At 57.4% G+C, this 19,469-nt stretch overlaps 1 protein-coding gene across 1 annotated transcript; it reads left to right on the top strand.

Moving 5' to 3' along the window:
• The first annotated feature begins 5,331 nt into the window (after positions 1-5,331).
• On the top strand, positions 5,332-17,411 carry LOC144931785 (hairy/enhancer-of-split related with YRPW motif protein 1-like). Its single transcript, XM_078856078.1, has 5 exons — positions 5,332-6,108; positions 9,591-9,669; positions 12,656-12,739; positions 13,584-13,665; positions 15,342-17,411. Exons 1-5 carry the CDS (start codon positions 6,029-6,031, stop codon positions 15,848-15,850), a joined length of 834 nt encoding a protein of 277 aa, XP_078712204.1. The 5' UTR covers positions 5,332-6,028; the 3' UTR covers positions 15,851-17,411.
• Positions 17,412-19,469: the final 2,058 nt, after the last annotated feature.

Below are 19,469 nucleotides of genomic sequence, written 5' to 3'. Positions count from 1 at the left end.
TACACATCCCATCAGCCGCACAATTTTGAGGAGCATTTGGTTGAGCGCAAGTAAACGCTGGGGCGGTTTCGACATTCAGCGTCTCATCAGCAGAGCGAGGCCCGCGTAGACGTGTTGACTGCCCCGGCCATTCACCTGCCCGTAACCCCGCTTGGTGGTGCGTGGGGCGGGTGGAGCTCTCTCTCTTTCTCTCGAGGAGGAGGAGGACGCTGTGTCAACAGGCGTGAGACGGAGCGTGACTGCAGTTGAAGGGTGCTCCAAGGGGGGTGGGGGAGGGCGGTCGGGGGAGGAGTGTTGTAGTCAGAGTGAAGATTGATGGATGAGTCGCCCATACTCACTCACTTGTCACCCACTCACTTGCTCACATACGAACTCACTAACACGTTCGTTACACACCACTCACCCACCCACTCACACTCACCTACTCACTTGTCAGACACTCACTCACACGCGCACTCACTAACTCACACTCACCCACTCATTCACTCAGACGCACTATCTCTCACACATACAGGCACACATTCACGCACCTATTCACGTACTCACACACGCAAACTCGCTCATCCACCAACTCACTCACTCTCCGACTCACACACACACACTGATTCACGACGCAACAAAGATCTCACTTACACACACAAAGACACCACACACGCACATACACGCTCACATGTTCTCTCTATCACACACACAAACATCCCCCACACGCTCGCATGCTCACACGCGCACGCACACAAACAACAGACTTTAGGGGCAAGTGCTGTTTGCGAGCACCTGTGAAGGCCGTCACGGCACACGAGGGGGTGTGTGGCCAGCACCCACACACTCACACATACGCGCACACACTCACACACTCACACACGCGCACACACACACACTCACTCACGCACACACTCACTCGCACAGACACACTTACACACGCGCACACACACACACGCGCACACACATGCACACACACTCACACACGCGCACACACACGCGCACACACACTCACACACGCGCACACACACATGCGCACACACACACGCGCACACACACACTCACGCACACACTCACGCACACACACACGCACGCACACACACACGCACTCACGCTGGCTATAAACAAACAAACACACGCGAGACAAACAGAGTGAGCGTGAGAAAGCAAAGATGACTTCCTTCCCGTCACCCAGGGACAGCGGCGCGCGGGGCGGGGGGCGAGGGGAGCGGTGGGAGTGCGGTTAGGAGAGTGAATGGGGAGTGCATGGGGGATGGTTTGGGGGTGGTCAGGGGGGTAGGGTGGTGGCGGTGGAGGAGGGGGTGCATGCGGCCGGGCGTGGTGCTGGCCACCCACCCCCTCATGTGCCGCGCCGGCCTTCAAAGGTGCTAGACGCTATTTCAGTACTTGCCCCAATAGTATGTTGAGGCTATAAGGCGGGTCTTTGTTTTAGTGGTGTAATCGTGGTGTGGTGGAGGTGGTACCGTCTAGTATAGATGTGATGTTGGTGTGGATGTCGGTGGTTGTACAGTAGGAGCACAGTTGGTGCATCTGCCAGTCTTATGCCAGCGACCCTTCGACACTTCATGTGGCCTTAAAGTGCGCCTAGGATGACACACGTGCCGAGGTGACTTCGCCGCTACTGAGTGGCGAACCGTGGGAGTTGTTGGTGGCGAGGTGGTGGAGGAGGAGTGCTCGTGATGGTCTGGGGTCACGACGGAAGCTCCGAGTTCCGTGGGCGACCCTCTGGAAGTGGAGGCCGCTATCCACGCAAACTCGCTCATCCACCAATTCGCCACCAGAGTCTCGTGACTGTTGCAGGAGCGTCATTCCCAGTTGTCACAGTCAGGGTGACGATGACTGCTGCTGCGTGCAACCCCAATCATGGTAACATTGCGGTATAAGTTTGGCAAGTTCGGCAAAGTTAAACCAGGATGTTATTAACCCAGTAGAGATCGACTTTTACACTGCGTGGTGAATTTAGTGCTGGTCTGGGTGAGGTGTGTAGTGAGTTTAGTATCACACGCACGCACGCCCACACACCAATAACCGTGCGGTCATTCCTCGAGCGTCTTACTAATCGAGTATAAACACCATGGGGGAGCGGTGGTGCAATGGTTAGCTCACTGCGCTATGAACCCAGTGACTTGAGCTCGAATCGCGGTCACGGCCAGCATCAGTGAAATGTGAACCGGAGCTACCCTCCCCCACCCTTTCGTCGCCACATGACCAGCGTGGAGAAGTATGGTCAAACAACCCACCCCCCGCCGCAAGCCGCCACTAGGACCCGACACCACACGCAACATGGGCCGGGAGGCCTTCATCCAGCAGTGCAGTAACACATTGCGGTTAATTGTTTATCGCTTGTGCGTTTAACTTATTTATTATTATTACAAACAGCAGACAGCCGCGCCTAGACGGGCGTGGGGGCAGCAGCAGCAGCAGGGGGAGGAGGGGGAGGAGGGGGAGGCGGCGAGCAGCCCGAGACGGGGCTGCTCCCGCTCCCCTCTGCGGGAGGGACGCAGCCCGGGCGGCTCCCGCTCGCTTCAGCCCCCGCAGCCTCCCACGGCGTGAGCCAAGCTCCCCCTAGAGCCCCCACATTCAACCACGAGACGGGGGGGGGTCTAAGCGTTGAGCATGGTGGGGGGGGGGTGAAGGGCATTAGGGTGAAAAGAAAGAGGGCGGGAGCGAGGGGAGAGGATGCATGAGCGAGAGAGAGAGAGGAGGGAGGCAGGCGCGAGTGGTTGGAGTCGAGGGAGAGGAGAGAGAGGAGGGGGCCACGGGTCGGCGGTGGGGGTTGGGGTGTCGGGGTTAGCGCAGGGAGGAGAGGTGACTGTTGGGTCACGACCGGTCACGATTCATCATCACCGAGCGACTCGTCGCGTGGAGGCGGTGCGAGGCTGAGCTGAGAGCGCGGATCGTGCCCGCGTTGGAGCAAAAACTCCTCCTCCCCCTCCTCGCCGCTCGGCGTCTCCGCCTCGCCGCCCGACGTCTCCCGCGGCACCTGGAGTGCCGTGCGCCTCGCGGGTCTCACACAACGACTTCCGATTGCTCTTCAGGTGACCGCCCTGGTCCACACACAGGGAGGGAGCAGCACTCGACCCACCTCGCCTTGCCACAGAGAGTCATGTTCGTCGCGTGGCCCCCGAACAGATACTTTTATTTATTCTCAAAAGAGCTGGAATGTTGCGGGTCCTCCGAGGTCGACCATCTCCCTCCCCATCTCCCTCCTCGCTCGTTCTCTCCCTCCCCGGCCCTGTGACCGAGGGTGGGGGTGGGTGGGGGTGGGTGGGGGTTGTACCCCCCCTCCCCCCCCGTGCACGCGGCGCGCGGCGCCAGCGCGCGTTCCCACGCCCTCGAGCGGCGAGCACCTCTTGGTGACGTCACCGCTCAGCTGGCGTGGGTGGGCTGGTGGGGGGTGGGGGGCTCATGGTGGGGGGCTACTGGGTGAGGAGTTGTGGTGAACGTTGCACGGCGGCGGCTGCTGCTGTGGATTATAATCCACAGCAGCAGCAGCCGTGCAACGCTAATTAGTGGTCGCGTGGGTGCCGTGCCGGCCTTCATAGGTGCTCGCTAACAGCACTTTCCCCAAAAGTCTATTAAGGCTATACGGGGGATCTTTGTCTTTGTGAGGGGTGGATAGAGGATGCGTGAGTTCGGGAGGAAGGGAAGTGCCCTGTTCTGGGGGAGGAGGGAGGGAGTGCAGTGCACTGGTCATTGGTCAGCACTTACCCATTAACGGGATCATTGACTCGTGTTTTAGTGTGTGCGCGTGTGTCTTTATGTGGCGTGTGCGTGTGTGTGTGACAGTGTGTGCGTGTGTGTGTGACAGTGTGTGCGTATGTCTTTATGTGGCGTGTGTGTGTGACAGTGTGTGCGTGTGTGTGTGTGACAGTGTGTGCGTATGTCTTTATGTGGTGTGTGCGTGTGTGTGACAGTGTGTGTGTGTGTGACAGTGTGTGTGTGTGACAGTGTGTGTGTGTGTGACAGTGTGTGTGTGTAACAGTGTGTGTGTGACAGTGTGTGTGTGTGACAGTGTGTGTGTGACAGTGTGTGTGTGTGACAGTGTGTGTGTGTGTGACAGTGTGTGTGTGACAGTGTGTGTGTGTGACAGTGTGTGTGTGACAGTGTGTGTGTGACAGTGTGTGTGTGTGACAGTGTGTGTGTGTGACAGTGTGTGTGTGACAGTGTGTGTGTGTGTGTGACAGTGTGTGTGTGTGTGACAGTGTGTGTGTGTAACAGTGTGTGTGTGTGTGTGTCTTTATGTGGTGTGTGTGTGTGTGACAGTGTGTGTGTGTGTGTGACTGTGTGTGACAGTGTGTGTGTGTGACAGTGTGTGTGTGACAGTGTGTGTGTGTGACAGTGTGTGTGTGACTGTGTGTGTGTGTGACAGTGTGTGTGTGTGACAGTGTATGTGTGACAGTGTGTGTGTGTGACTGTGTGTGTGTGTGACAGTGTGTGTGTGACAGTGTGTGTGTGTGACAGTGTGTGTGTGTGACAGTGTGTGTGTGACAGTGTGTGTGTGTGTGTGGACAGTGTGTGTGTGTGACAGTGTGTGTGTGTGACTGTGTGTGTGTGTGACTGTGTGTGTGACAGTGTGTGTGTGCGTGTGCGTGAGGCTGCACACCGCCCCCTGTGGGAGTCCTGGGTGGGGTCAAGAGAGCGATCGCAGGGGAAGGAGGAGGGAGTGGGGGGGGGAGAGACGGCGGCGGCGTTTAGTGTCAAATAATGGGGAGCACGAGTTCGCGTGAAGGGGAAAAGGGTGGGGGCTAGGTTAGGGTGGGGGGGCTAGGTTGGGAAGGGGGGTAGTTTAGGGTGTGGGCTAGGTTAGGGGGGGCCTAGGTTAAGGTGGGGGCTAAGTTATTGGGGGGGGGCTAGGTTAGGGTGGGGGCTAGGTTAGGGTGGGGGCTAGGTTAGGGAGGGGGGTAGTTTAGGGTGTGGGCTAGGTTAGGGTGGGGGCTAGGTTAAGGTGGGGGCTAGGTTAGGGAGGGGGCTAGGTTAGGGTGGGGCTAGGTTATTGGTGGGGCTAGGTTAAGGTGGGGGCTAAGTTAAGGTGGGGGCTAGGTTAGGAAGGGGGCTAGGTTAGGGTGGGGCTAGGTTATTGGTGGGGCTAGGTTAAGGTGGGGGCTAGGTTTTGGGGGATGTTAGGTTAAGGTGGGGGCTAAGATACGGGGGGGGGCTAGGTGGGGGTTAGGATTTGCTGTGACGGCGGCGATGTGTGGGGAGGGGTTGACGAGACGGGGATGGAGGGAGGATGGAGAGAACGAGGTGGGGGTGGGGTGGGGGGGATTGGGGGTTGCCCCCTCGCTGGACGCGGGGCTGACAGCTCCGTGGGAAAGCGGCTGAGCTTGGGGGCTGAGAGAGAGGAGGAGGAGGGGAGAGCGACACGAAGCGAGACGGAGCCAGAGGGGGGAGGAGGAGGAGGAGAGGCGGCCCGCGCGTGATCCTGAGCAGAGTCGCGGCAGAGTCGCGGGCGAGATGACTTTAAGTGAATAGAGACAGCGCGCAGCAGCAGCAGCGCGCGTTTGTTTGTTTTCGATCGGGGAGGGGGGTACGGGCACGGGCAGTTTTAGGTGGGCGTGGGACAGAACAGCGATTGTTATTTTTATGACTCGGAGAGGCGAGACGGGGCCAGGAGACGCGGGCGAGCGGCGAGTCCCGAACTAGAGAGAGAGAGAAAGGGCTTCCTCCTGCTGCTGCTGCAGCTCTTCATCACGCCGGATGTATCTTGTTGGGCTGTTTATATTGCCGACTGAGAGAAGAGATAACTGACGGAGAGAGAATTTAGATCGATAAATAAAGACAGCGAGATATATCGAGAGACAGAGAGACATAAGCATTTTCGCGGAGACGCGGGCAAAATACGCAGATGCATGGATGAAGTGCGAAACAATACACATACAGGCGATGCAGATAGATGAGCGGGTGTGTTGATTGAGACCGCGAGAGAGGGAGAGCGGGTGGAAGTCCCAAGGGCGACGAGAGACACGAGGAGCGCTCTCGTCGCGAGAAGAAGAAGACGACGACGAGAAGGAGGAGGAGGAGCAGGATGAAGCGCACGTGCGATGGAGGAAGCTCCTCTGAGAGCGACCTCGAGGAGGGCATCGACGTGGAGGGAGACGACTTGGAGTGAGTGGGGGGGGGGCGACTCGGATAGCACCACCACCACTACCACCACTACCACCACTTCTACTACCACCACCACTCCAACTACCACTACTACTACCATCCCCACCACTACTACTACCACCACTACCACCACTACTACAACTACCACCTCTAGTACTACCACCACTACTACTACTACCACTACCACCACCACTACCACCACCACCACCACCACTCCTACTACCACCACTACCACCACTTCTACTACCACCACCACTCCTACTACCACCTCTACTACTACCACCACTACTACTACTACCACCACCACTCCAACTACCACTACTACTACTACCACTACCACCACCACTACCACCACTACCACCACTCCTACTACCACCACTACCACCACTACTACTACCACCACTACTACTACCACCTCTACTACTACCACCACTACTACTACCACTACCACCACCACTACCACCACCACCACTCCTACTACCACCACCACTCCTACTACCACCTCTACTACTACCACCACTACTACTACTACCACTACCACCACCACTACCACCACCACCACTCCTACTACCAACACTACCACCACTTCTACTACCACCACCACTCCTACTACCACCACTACTACCACCACCACCACTACTACTACCACTACTACTACCACCACCACTACTACCACTACCACTACTACCACCACTACCACCACTTCTACTACCGCCACCACTCCTACTACCACCACTACTACCACTACCACCACTACCACCACTTCTACTACCACCACCACTCCTACTACCACCACTACTACCACCACCACCACTACTACTACCACTTCTACTACCACCACCACTACCACCACTACCACTACTACCACCACTTCTACTACCACCACCACTCCTACTACCACCACTACTACCACTACCACCACTTCTACTACCACCACCACTCCTACTACCACCACTACTACCACCACCACCACTATTACTACCACCACTACTAGTACCACTACTACCACCACCACTACCACCACCACTACCACCACTACCACTCTACTACCACCACTACCACCACTACCACTTCCACCACTACCACCACTTCCACCACTACTACTACCACCACTACTACCACCACCACTACTACTACCACCACCACGACTACCACCACCACTCCTACTACCACCACCGCTACTACTACCACTACCACCACTACTACTACCACTAATACTACCACCACTACTACCACCACTACCACCACTTCTACTACCACTACCACCACTACTACTACCACAACTACTACTACTACTTCTACCATTGATACTACTACCACTACCACCACTACCACCACTACTACTACCACTACTACTACCACCATTACTACCACCATTACTACCACTACTACTACCACCACTACTACCACAACTACCATCACTACTACTACTACTACGACCACTACTACCACCACTATTTCTACCACCACAACTACCATCACTAATACTACCACCACTACTACTACCACCTCTACTACTACCACCACTACTACTACTACCACCACTACTACTACCACCACTACTACTACTACCACCACTACTACTACTACCACCACTACTACTACCACCACTACTACTACTACCACTACTACTACTACCACCACTACTACCACTACTACCACTACTACTACCACTACTACTACTACTACCACTACTACTACTACCACCACTACTACTACTACTACCACTACTACTACTACCACCACTACTACTACCACTACTACCACTACTACTACCACCACTACTACTACCACTACTACTACCACCACTACTACTACCACTACCACAACTACTACCACCACTACTACTACTACCACCACTACTACTACCGCAACTACCACCACTACTACTACCACCATTACTACCACTACCATTATCACATCTCCAAACAAGGACAAAGATCCCCCGTATATAAAGACTTTTGGGGCAAGTGCTGTTAGCGAGCATCTAAAGGCCGGCACGGTACACGAGGGGTCGGTGGCCAAAACCACGCCCGGCCGCCTTTGTCTCCAGAGTGGCGATGTTTACTACACACCGCATCGCCAGGGACTCATTTTGAGGCTGAGTCGAGCCATCCTGGAGGACCGAGACAATCGTCACCGGTGGTGGCCGTGAGCGAGAATCGAACCCGGGTCGCGCGTTCGTAGCGCAGCGCAGCGCTCTCCACCACGCTGCCGCTTCCCACACTTGCACACACACTTGCACACACACTTGCACACACACTTGCACACACACTTGCACACACACTTGCACACACTTGCACACACACTTGCACACACACTTGCACACACACATGCACACACACTTGCACACACACTTGCACACACTTGCACACACACTTGCACACACACTTGCACACACACTTGCACACACACTTGCACACACACTTGCACACACACTTGCACACACTGTCACACACACTGACACACACTGTCACACACTTGCACACACAGTCACACACACTTGCACACACACTTGCACACACTTGCACACACACTTGCACACACTTGCACACACACTTGCACACACACTGACACACACTGTCACACACTTGCACACACTGTCACACACACTGACACACACTGTCACACACTTGCACACACTTGCACACACACTTGCACACACTGTCACACACACTGACACACACTGTCACACACTTGCACACACTGTCACACACACTTGCACACACTGTCACACACACTGACACACACTGTCACACACTTGCACACACTGTCACACACACTTGCACACACTGTCACACACACTGACACACACTGTCACACACACTTGCACACACTGTCACACACACTAACACACACTGTCACACACACTTGCACACACTGTCACACACACTTGCACACACTGTCACACACACTGACACACACTGTCACACACTTGCACACACTGTCACACACACTTGCACACACACTGACACACACACTGACACACACTATCACACACACTTGCACACACTATCACGCACACTAACACACACTGTCACACACACTTGCACACACTGTCACGCACACTGACACACACTGTCACACACACTTGCACAAATACACACGCAAGCGTGAGCAAGTAAACATTACGTTTATGGGTTTTGTGGGAGGCGATGCTCGTGATGCTAGGAGTATGGTGGTGGAGGTGATGGTGGTCGTGATGGTGGTGGTGAATGTGGTGATGATGTCCGCGTGGTGGTAGGGGTTGTGGTGTGGGTGATGGGGTAGTGATGGTGGTGATGATGTCCGCGTGGTGGTAGGGGTTGTGGTGTGGGTGATGGGGTAGTGATGGTGGTGATGATGTCCGCGTGGTGGTAGGGGTTGTGGTGTGGGTGATGGGGTAGTGATGGTGGTGATGATGTCCACGTGGTGGTAGGGGTTGTGGTGTGGGTGATGGGCTAGTGATGGTGATGTCCGCGTGGTGGCTCCGGATCGCGCAGGTCCAAGCACGAGTTCGACTCCCCTGGCAAGAGCGGTTCCTGCAGCACCCAGCACATGGCAAGGAAGCGGCGGCGAGGGGTGAGGGATGAGCTCACCCACTCACCACCACACAGAGCTCACCCACTCACCACTACACAGAGCTCACCCACTCACCACTACACAGAGCTCACCCACTCACCACCACACAGAGCTCACTCACTCACCACTACACAGAGCTCACTCACCACTACATAGAGCTCACTCACTCACCACCACACAGAGCTCACTCACTCACCACCACACAGAGCTCACCCACTCACCACTACACAGAGCTCACCTACTCACCACCACACAGAGCTCACCCACTCACCACTACACAGAGCTCACCCACTCACCACTACACAGAGCTCACTCACTCACCACTACACAGAGCTCACTCACTCACCACTACACAGAGCTGACCCACTCACCACTACACAGAGCTCACTCACTCACCACTACACAGAGCTCACTCACTCACCACTACACAGAGCTCACCCACTCACCACTACACAGAGCTCACCTACTCACCACTACACAGAGCTCACCCACTCACCACTACACAGAGCTCACCCACTCACCACCACACAGATCTCACCCACTCACCACCACACAGAGCTCACCCACTCACCACTACACAGAGCTCATCCACTCACCACTACACAAAGCTCACTCACTCACCACTACACAGAGCTCACCCACTCACCACTACACAGAGCTCACCCACTCACCACTACACAAAGCTCACCCACTCACCACTACACAGAGCTCACCCACTAACCACCACACAGAGCTCACCCACTCACCACTACACAGAGCTCACTCACTCACCACTACACAGAGCTCACCCACTCACCACCACACAGAGCTCACTCACTCACCACTACACAGAGCTGACCCACTCACCACTACACAGAGCTCACCCACTCACCACTACACAGAGCTCACCCACTCACCACTACACAGAGCTCACCCACTCACCACTACACAGAGCTCACTCACTCACCACTACACAGAGCTCACCCACTCACCACCACACAGAGCTCACCCACTCACCACTACACAGAGCTCACCCACTCACCACTACACAGAGCTCACCCACTCACCACCACACAGAGCTCACCCACTCACCACTACACAGAGCTCACCCACTCACCACTACACAGAGTTCACTCACCACCACTACACAGAGCTCACCCACTCACCACCACACAGAGCTCACTCACCACCACACAGAGCTCACCAACTCACCACTACACAGAGCTCACCCACTCACCACTACACAGAGCTCACTCACCACCACACAGAGCTCACCCACTCACCACTACACAGAGCTCACCCACTCACCACCACACAGAGCTCACCCACTCACCACCACACAGAGCTAACTCACCATTACTACACAGAGCTCACTCACTCACCACTACACATAGCTCACTCACCACCACACAGAGCTCACTCACTCACCACTACACAGAGCTCACTCACTCACCACTACACAGAGCTCACCCACTCACCACTACACAGAGGTCACTCACCACCACACAGAGCTCACTCACCACTACACAGAGCTCACCCACTCACCACTACACAGAGCTCACCCACTCACCACTACACAGAGCTCACCCACTCACCACTACACAGAGGTCACTCACCACCACACAGAGCTCACTCACCACTACACAGAGCTCACCCACTCACCACTACACAGAGCTCACCCACTCACCACTACACAGAGCTCACCCACTCACCACTACACAGAGGTCACTCACCACTACACAGAGCTCACCCACTCACCACTACACAGAGGTCACTCACCACTACACAGAGCTCACCCACTCACCACTACACAGAGCTCACTCACCACTACACAGAGCTCACCCACTCACCACTACACAGAGCTCACTCACCACTACACAGAGCTCACTCACTCACCACTACACAGAGCTCACCCACTCACCACTACACAGAGCTCACTCACTCACCACTACACAGAGCTCACTCACCACTACACAGAGCTCACTCACCACTACACAGAGCTCACCCACTCACCACTACACAGAGCTCACCCACTCACCACTACACAGAGCTCACCCACTCACCACTACACAGAGGTCACTCACCACTACACAGAGCTCACCCACTCACCACTACACAGAGGTCACTCACCACTACACAGAGCTCACCCACTCACCACTACACAGAGCTCACTCACCACTACACAGAGCTCACCCACTCACCACTACACAGAGCTCACTCACCACTACACAGAGCTCACCCACTCACCACTACACAGAGCTCACTCACCACTACACAGAGCTCACCCACTCACCACTACACAGAGCTCACCCACTCACCACTACACAGAGCTCACTCACCACCACACAGAGCTCACCCACTCACCACTACACAGAGCTCACCTACTCACCACCACACAGAGCTCACCCACTCACCACTACACAGAGCTCACTCACCACCACACAGAACGCTCACCTGATGACCATCTACTGCCAGTGTTACACCACTCGCTCGCTCGTGTGCCGTGCCGACTTTCATGGGTCCTACTCGCTAGCAGCACTTGCCCCTACGGTCTTTTGAGTCTATACGGGGGATCTGTGCTTTTGTTCGCACCAAGGTCGTAGCCATGGAGTCAACATTGGGGGGGACCAAATCTTCCAGGCGGTCTCGTTGTCCCCCGAACGAATTTATTGACATTTCCTGCCTAAAATCTTACAAAATTCACTAACACATAGGATGGACTTTTCATTTCTTTTTTACAATAATTTCTAAGAGTGTATTGTATTAGATTACTCTGTTTTTTTTATTTTTTACCTTTTCTTCTTTCATTGTATGTAATGGCAGAGATTAGGGAAGTACAAACATTACCACAATCATATAAACAGAAATCTATTTTATAGCAATATACTGGGGGGACATTTTGAGCATATTTGAATATGGGGGGGGATGTGGCTCCCCCCCCAATATTTATTATATAATCACGGCCTTGGATCGCACGCTCAATCGACTCTGCGGGCGCTCGCCACAGATCATCGAGAAGAGGAGGAGGGATCGCATCAACAGCAGCCTTGCCGAGCTGCGACGCCTCGTGCCCAGCGCCCTCGAGAAGCAGGTGAGCGCTGCCGCTGCACAGATGCATTTATGGATTCATGGCGGGCTGGATAACTCTTTTAGGGGAAGGCGGGACGGAGGATGGATAGGGGCGGGGGGACGGAGGGTGGAGGGGGGCGGGGGGACGGGGGGGGCGATCGCTCCCATGCCCCTCCTCTGTTATCAAACATAGCAACACCGGCACCAGACCTCGGTACTCGTCAACTCCTGGCGCCACCCGTATTCTCGGATTGCCCGGGTCAACCCCTGACCTCGTATCACTGGAACTCGCGACAGCAACGACTGTCGGAAGTCAGGGGAATAATTTTGGAGTTCATCTCACCAGCGGCAAGTGGTTACAATGTACCCAGGACGCACGTGGCTTTAAACAACGCATTAATTATAGCAGCAATGACTTAAAGACAATGATAGTCTACATTCACACGTGCCACTCTGTGATCTCGGCAGCGTCTGTGTTACGGGGCACACAGATGGCACCACGTGGTTCCAAAATCGTCGGAGCAGCTACAGAAGAAAACAAAAAAACGCTTTCGATCAAAATTGTGAATGGGGATCCAGGAACTGTGAACGGACGACGGAACAGGTGGGACACAGCCCCCTCCAGGTGGCACACAGCCCCCTCCAGGTGGCGCACAGCTCCCTCCAGCCCCCTCCAGGTGGCGCACAGCCCCCTCCAGGACTCGATCAGTGCGGCGAGGGTGCAGTAGCGGAGGGATATCGACTGCGCACCGCGCGGCAGCAGGGAAGTAATGGCCCCTCGCCCCCTCCCCTTCGCTCTGCTTCCCTCTCTCCCCCTCCCCTCCCCTCTCTATTCCCCTCCACTCCTCCACGTGGCTTGTTCCCAGGGTTCGGCAAAACTGGAGAAAGCCGAGATCCTTCAGATGACGGTGGAACACCTGCGGATGTTGCGTTCACCTGGCGGGAAAGGTAACGGCGTGTGAGTGTACGTGAGTGTACGTGAGTGTACGTGAGTGTACGTGAGTGTACGTGAGTGTACGTGAGTGTGTGATGGGGCAGATGTGGAGAGAGTGGAGAGTTTTCCATACCTGGGCAATATGCTCATGACCAGCTCCGGCTTGACAGCAGAGGTCTCACTCCGAATCGGTCGAGCGGCATCATCTTTCATCAGTTGCGTAACGCTGCTGTGTGGAACCTACCTGGACTGTTGCTCGACACGAAGCTTTGGGTCTTGCCCTCCCTTCTCTATTCTTGTGAAACGTGGATCTCCCTAATGGAACATCTTTCCCAGTTAGAAACATTTAGGCTGGCCTGCCTACGATAAATCATGGGTTTAACCAGGCAGGATTGTGTGAGGAGCTCACACATTTTTGAAAGATCTGCGCAAAGTCCCATCGGTGAGCTCCTCCGGCAGGCAAGGCTGCATTGGCTGGGTCATGTAGCCTGCATGCCCAGCCACCGCATGCCTAAACAGCTTTTGTTCGGCTGGATAGAGGGGGCTGAAGGGGCGCGGCACGGGCTAGAGAAAAGATGGAGTGATGTGGTACAGGAGGACGTGGAGCTGAGTGGACTTGTCGATGACTGGTAACAGCGGTGTCAAGATGGGCCTCTGTGGAGGAGGCTCGTGAAGGACGCTGCTACTGGGCAGTTGGAGGCAATCGCCCTCCAGCAACAACGGAGGGCAGAAGAGCGACACTCACAACAACACGCAGAGCGCCAGGTGGCTAAAACCCAGCAATTTGGCCCAGTAGGGGCACAGGTGGTGCATCGGCCACTCATCTCATTAATCTCAGTCGGTAAACCCATGGTACCTGGGTCTGTCCCGTGAACTCCTGCCAGCGGACGTTTGACACTTCACATGGCCTTAAACGTGCACATAGCCTGGCACATGCGCCATGGTGACGTGACCGTCACTTAGTGGCGAATGGCGGTTGTTGTTGTTGTGAGTGTTCGCAAGTGGTAGCGCAGCGGTTACGCACTGTAGTACAAACACGGTGACATGAGTTCGACTACCACCTACGATCAATAAACAGTGGCGAATATTTGAACCGGTCTTAGGCCTCCCCTAGGTCGACTTAGCCTTAAATGGGTATTTTACTTCAGCATTGGTGAGACAAAGGCAGCAGGGCGTGGTGCTGGCCACCCACCCCCAACTGTGCCGTGCTCCCATTTTAGATTATCGCTAACAGCACTTGCCCTAACAGCCTGCTTGGGCTACATGGGGGATCTTTGTCTCTCGGACGCGTGGGTGACTGCATGACTCGCAGATGACACAGATGCAGTCCCCTCTGCTTGCAAGCAAAGCTCGCATCTGTAACGCGGAATTCACTTAGTCTCTTCTTTGAAAAAGGGTCCTGCTACATTGGGAAGCTTTGACCAATTCTCTATTTTATTATATATATAATAATTAGCAATTGGCTTCGTAATAATCTGTCCAACTTTGTATCGTTTATGCTCAATCACCCGGTGAGTTAGAGATCGATTCTCACTCACTGGGTGAGTTCGAGGACGATTCTCTGTATGAAACTGCGTTTGGAATCATCGTGAGGAGGCCAGGACGAAGAGGAGAGTCCGAGAGGCATCTTGAGGGTTCGGAGCCCCACCCTTCCTGACCCCCAGTCACCCGCTCCCGCCCCCCACCCCAGGGTTCCACGATCCGTTCTCCTTCGCCATGGATTACCGCAGCATGGGCTTCCGCGAGTGCCTCTCCGAGGTGGCGCGCTTCCTCACCGTGGCCGACGGCGCCAGCGCCAGCCGGGCCGACCCCCTCAACTGCCGCCTGCTGTCGCACCTGCACAGCTACGCTGTGCAGCGCGAGGCGCACCTATCCCAGAGCCAGCAGCAGCAGCAGCAGCCGGCGCTGATCCCCGCGGCGGCGCCGTGGGCGATGCCGTTCCACCAGCTGCTGGGCGCCGCGCACCGCCTCGCCCGCGTGCAGCAGCAGCAGCAGCAGCAGCTGGGCCCCGCAGGCGCCCTGCAGCAGCCGCTGGGGCCCCGCGCGGGGGCCCTGCCGCCGCTGCCCCTGCACGGGGTCCCGCTGCTAGGCGCCGCCTTCCCCCTGCCCGGAGCCACCGCGGCCGGCGCCGCCACCGGCCCCGCGCAGAGGCGAGCGCTGGTTTCTCGCGAGCAGAAAACACTCGGTTGTAGCCGGTAGCTACCCGCCGGGGCCGGCGTCCATGCGCGCGTGTGTGCGCGTGTGTGCGCGTGTGTGTACACGCTGGGGGAGCGGTGGTGTAGCGGTTGGCGCTCTGCGCTACAAACCCGGCGACCTGAATTCGATTCCCGCTCACAGCCAAGACCAGTAAGGAATATCTGAACCGGTCCTGTGTGTGTAAACGTCGCCACTAGGGAGACAAAGGCGGCCAGGCGTGGTGCTGGCCACCTACCCTCTCCTGTGCCGTGACGGCCTTCATAGGTGCTGCTCGCTAACAACACTTGCCCTTAAATTCTGTTAAGATTATACGGGGGATCTTTGGCTTTGTACATACGAGAGAGTGAGAGAAATAGATATATATATAGTCGGGAGCGGTGGCACGGCAGTTGGTGCACTGCGGTAACTATTCCAGCCGCCTGGGTTCAATTCCCGGCTGTGGATGCCGTTGGTCTCATCCCACAGTTGGCTCGAGTTGCCATGACCACGTCTTAGTGTGCTTCACCTACATCGGCACTGGGGAGACAAAGGTGGCCGGGTGTTGTGCTAGCCACAGCCACCCCTCTCGTGGTTCCGTTTCAGCCTCAACAGGTGCTCGCTAACACCACGAAACCCCCACAGTCTGCACGGCTCAGTGGGGGAGGCGTTACCCGTTTGTTTGTCTCTGTAAATATCACATGGCGAGCGATCGTCATAACGCGAGACCTGAGGGGGGTGTGGGTCCCGTTAGGAGGCCGTGCGGCATGGCACGACACGGCTGAGAACCTCGTCGGCGGCTGCGTCACGGCCGCAGAGACCTCGGCCAGAGCGTTCGCGCGCGCAAAGAGACACCCGCGGTCGAGCGCCACTCCCGCCGCCGACGTTACCGACGCCGCGCAGCTGCGCTGGCGAGTGCCGCCACTCGCACGACTCACGCGGTGAGTCAGCGAGGGTCGCAGCGGTGGCGCTACGCCTTGCACGCTTCAATGCTCTCTCGCGCGCGCGATCATTAACCCAGCACGCTTCGGAACGCGCGTACACGCACGCACGTACACGCGCACACGCGCCTGCTCAATCACGGATAAAGTGGATGCTCAAAAAACTGAAACGTCAGGTCGCTGAGGTCACGATGCTCGGCATGAGATGCTGTCAAGTTTCAAGTGGATGTTGTTTAACCCCGGGTGAGAAGACACACCCGGGGGCCACGTGGTTGGCACTCGGGACTTCATTTCGTCTGGGCCAGTCCGGGTCGGCGAATCAGAAAACATTTCCTATATCCCTCACGCCGCATCCAGAATGCGCGTTCACCGTGCCAGCTCCTCCAGCGTGCCCACGACTCGGAGACTATTCCGTGAGGAGTCAACGCTGGCTGCACTCGAAGGAAGTACGACGCGCCAACGGGGAGGAATCGTCTGCCGAGAGATGCCTCGTTAATGACCTGTGAGAGTGACTCGTGAGAGTGACTCGTGAGTGACTTGTGAGAGATGATCAGAGTGGCCCGTGAGAGTGACTCGTGGACACGCGTGCAATGCGCGGCGATGAACTCGTACGTAGGGCCCAGGAGCGGATCCGGATGCATCCCAAGGTCTGGGGGGTCGGGGGGGGTGGGGGAGGGGGTGTGGGGAGGGGGATGATGGAGGCGCGGGGAGTGGGGGGGGGTCGCGAAATGTAAAGATTTTAAACAGGGCCCCCTTTACATTAATAAAACAAAAACACAAAATGAAATGTACTTTGTCTGAAACTATTTTGTTGTAACGTCACTTCTCGTCTCTGTAATAGGGGAATTATCGTCTTTATCAATCATGACATCGCTTCGAAAAAGTATAAAATTTTCTGGGTCACAGAGGGGCGAGGGGCGGGGGGCGATGGTCCCCCTCCCCCGCCCCCACCGCAGGATCCGTCACTCGCGGGACAACTGTCGCGCCGCTCGCGGTGGGGTGTGAGTGGGGGGGGGTGTGAGTGGGGGGGGTGTGAGTGGGGCACGGTGGGGTGTGAGTGGGGGGGGGTGTGAGTGGGGCACGGTGGGGTGTGAGTGGGGGGGGTGTGAGTGGGGGGGGTGTGAGTGGGGCACGGTGGGGTGTGAGTGGGGGGGGTGTGAGTGGGGCACGGTGGGGTGTGAGTGGGGGGGGTGTGAGTGGGGGGGGTGTGAGTGGGGTACGGTGGGGGTGTGAGTGGGGCACGGTGGGGGTGTGAGTGGGGGGGTGTGAGTGGGGCACGGTGGGGGTGTGAGTGGGGGGGTGTGAGTGGGGCACGGTGGGGGTGTGAGTGGGGGGGGTGTGAGTGGGGTACGGTGGGGTGTGAGTGGGGCACGGTGGGGGTGTGAGTGGGGGGGGTGTGAGTGGGGTACGGTGGGGTGTGAGTGGGGCACGGTGGGGGTGTGAGTGGGGGGGGGTGTGAGTGGGGCACGGTGGGGGTGTGAGTGGGGGGGGGTGTGAGTGGGGTACGGTGGGGGTGTGAGTGGGGGGGGGGGTGTGAGTGGGGTACGGTGGGGGTGTGAGTGGGGCACGGTGGGGGTGTGAGTGGGGGGGGTGTGAGTGGGGTACGGTGGGGTGTGAGTGGGGCACGGTGGGGGTGTGAGTGGGGGGGGGTGTGAGTGGGGTACGGTGGGGTGTGAGTGGGGCACGGTGGGGGTGTGAGTGGGGGGGGTGTGAGTGGGGTACGGTGGGGTGTGAGTGGGGCACGGTGGGGGTGTGAGTGGGGGGGGGTGTGAGTGGGGCACGGTGGGGGTGTGAGTGGGGGGGGGTGTGAGTGGGGTACGGTGGGGGTGTGAGTGGGGGGGGGGGTGTGAGTGGGGTACGGTGGGGGTGTGAGTGGGGCACGGTGGGGGTGTGAGTGGGGGGGGTGTGAGTGGGGTACGGTGGGGTGTGAGTGGGGCACGGTGGGGGTGTGAGTGGGGGGGGGTGTGAGTGGGGTACGGTGGGGTGTGAGTGGGGCACGGTGGGGGTGTGAGTGGGGGGGGTGTGAGTGGGGTACGGTGGGGTGTGAGTGGGGCACGGTGGGGGTGTGAGTGGGGGGGGGTGTGAGTGGGGCACGGTGGGGTGTGAGTGGGGTACGGTGGGGGTGTGAGTGGGGGGGGTGTGAGTGGGGTACGGTGGGGTGTGAGTGGGGGGGGGTGTGAGTGGGGTACGGTGGGGTGTGAGTGGGGCACGGTGGGGGTGTGAGTGGGGGGGGTGTGAGTGGGGTACGGTGGGGTGTGAGTGGGGCACGGTGGGGGTGTGAGTGGGGGGGGTGTGAGTGGGGTACGGTGGGGTGTGAGTGGGGCACGGTGGGGGTGTGAGTGGGGGGGGGTGTGAGTGGGGTACGGTGGGGGTGTGAATGGGGGGGGGTGTGAGTGGGGTACGGTGGGGTGTGAGTGGGGGGGGGTGTGAGTGGGGTACGGTGGGGGTGTGAGTGGGGGGGGGTGTGAGTGGGGCACGGTGGGGGTGTGAGTGGGGGGGGGTGTGAGTGGGGTACGGTGGGGTGTGAGTGGGGCACGGTGGGGGTGTGAGTGGGGGGGGTGTGAGTGGGGTACGGTGGGGTGTGAGTGGGGCACGGTGGGGGTGTGAGTGGGGGGGGGTGTGAGTGGGGCACGGTGGGGTGTGAGTGGGGTACGGTGGGGTGTGAGTGGGGCACGGTGGGGTGTGAGTGGGGTACGGTGGGGGTG

The sequence above is a fragment of the Lampetra fluviatilis genome, chromosome 4, assembly GCF_964198595.1.
Source record: "Lampetra fluviatilis chromosome 4, kcLamFluv1.1, whole genome shotgun sequence".
NCBI lineage: Eukaryota > Metazoa > Chordata > Hyperoartia > Petromyzontiformes > Petromyzontidae > Lampetra > Lampetra fluviatilis.
This window is presented reverse-complemented; position numbering and strand designations above follow the sequence as displayed.

What these genes read in the sequence shown, in the direction of transcription:
- LOC144931785 (XM_078856078.1), top strand. Translation starts at nt 6,029, where the DNA reads ATGAAGCGCACGTGCGATGGAGGAAGCTCCTCTGAGAGCGACCTCGAG. An exon ending in GTGGAGGGAGACGACTTGGA is followed by an intron (nt 6,109 to 9,590) that starts GTGAGTGGGGGG and finishes CGGATCGCGCAG; the next exon opens with GTCCAAGCACGAGTTCGACT. An exon ending in CCAGCGCCCTCGAGAAGCAG is followed by an intron (nt 12,740 to 13,583) that starts GTGAGCGCTGCC and finishes GCTTGTTCCCAG; the next exon opens with GGTTCGGCAAAACTGGAGAA.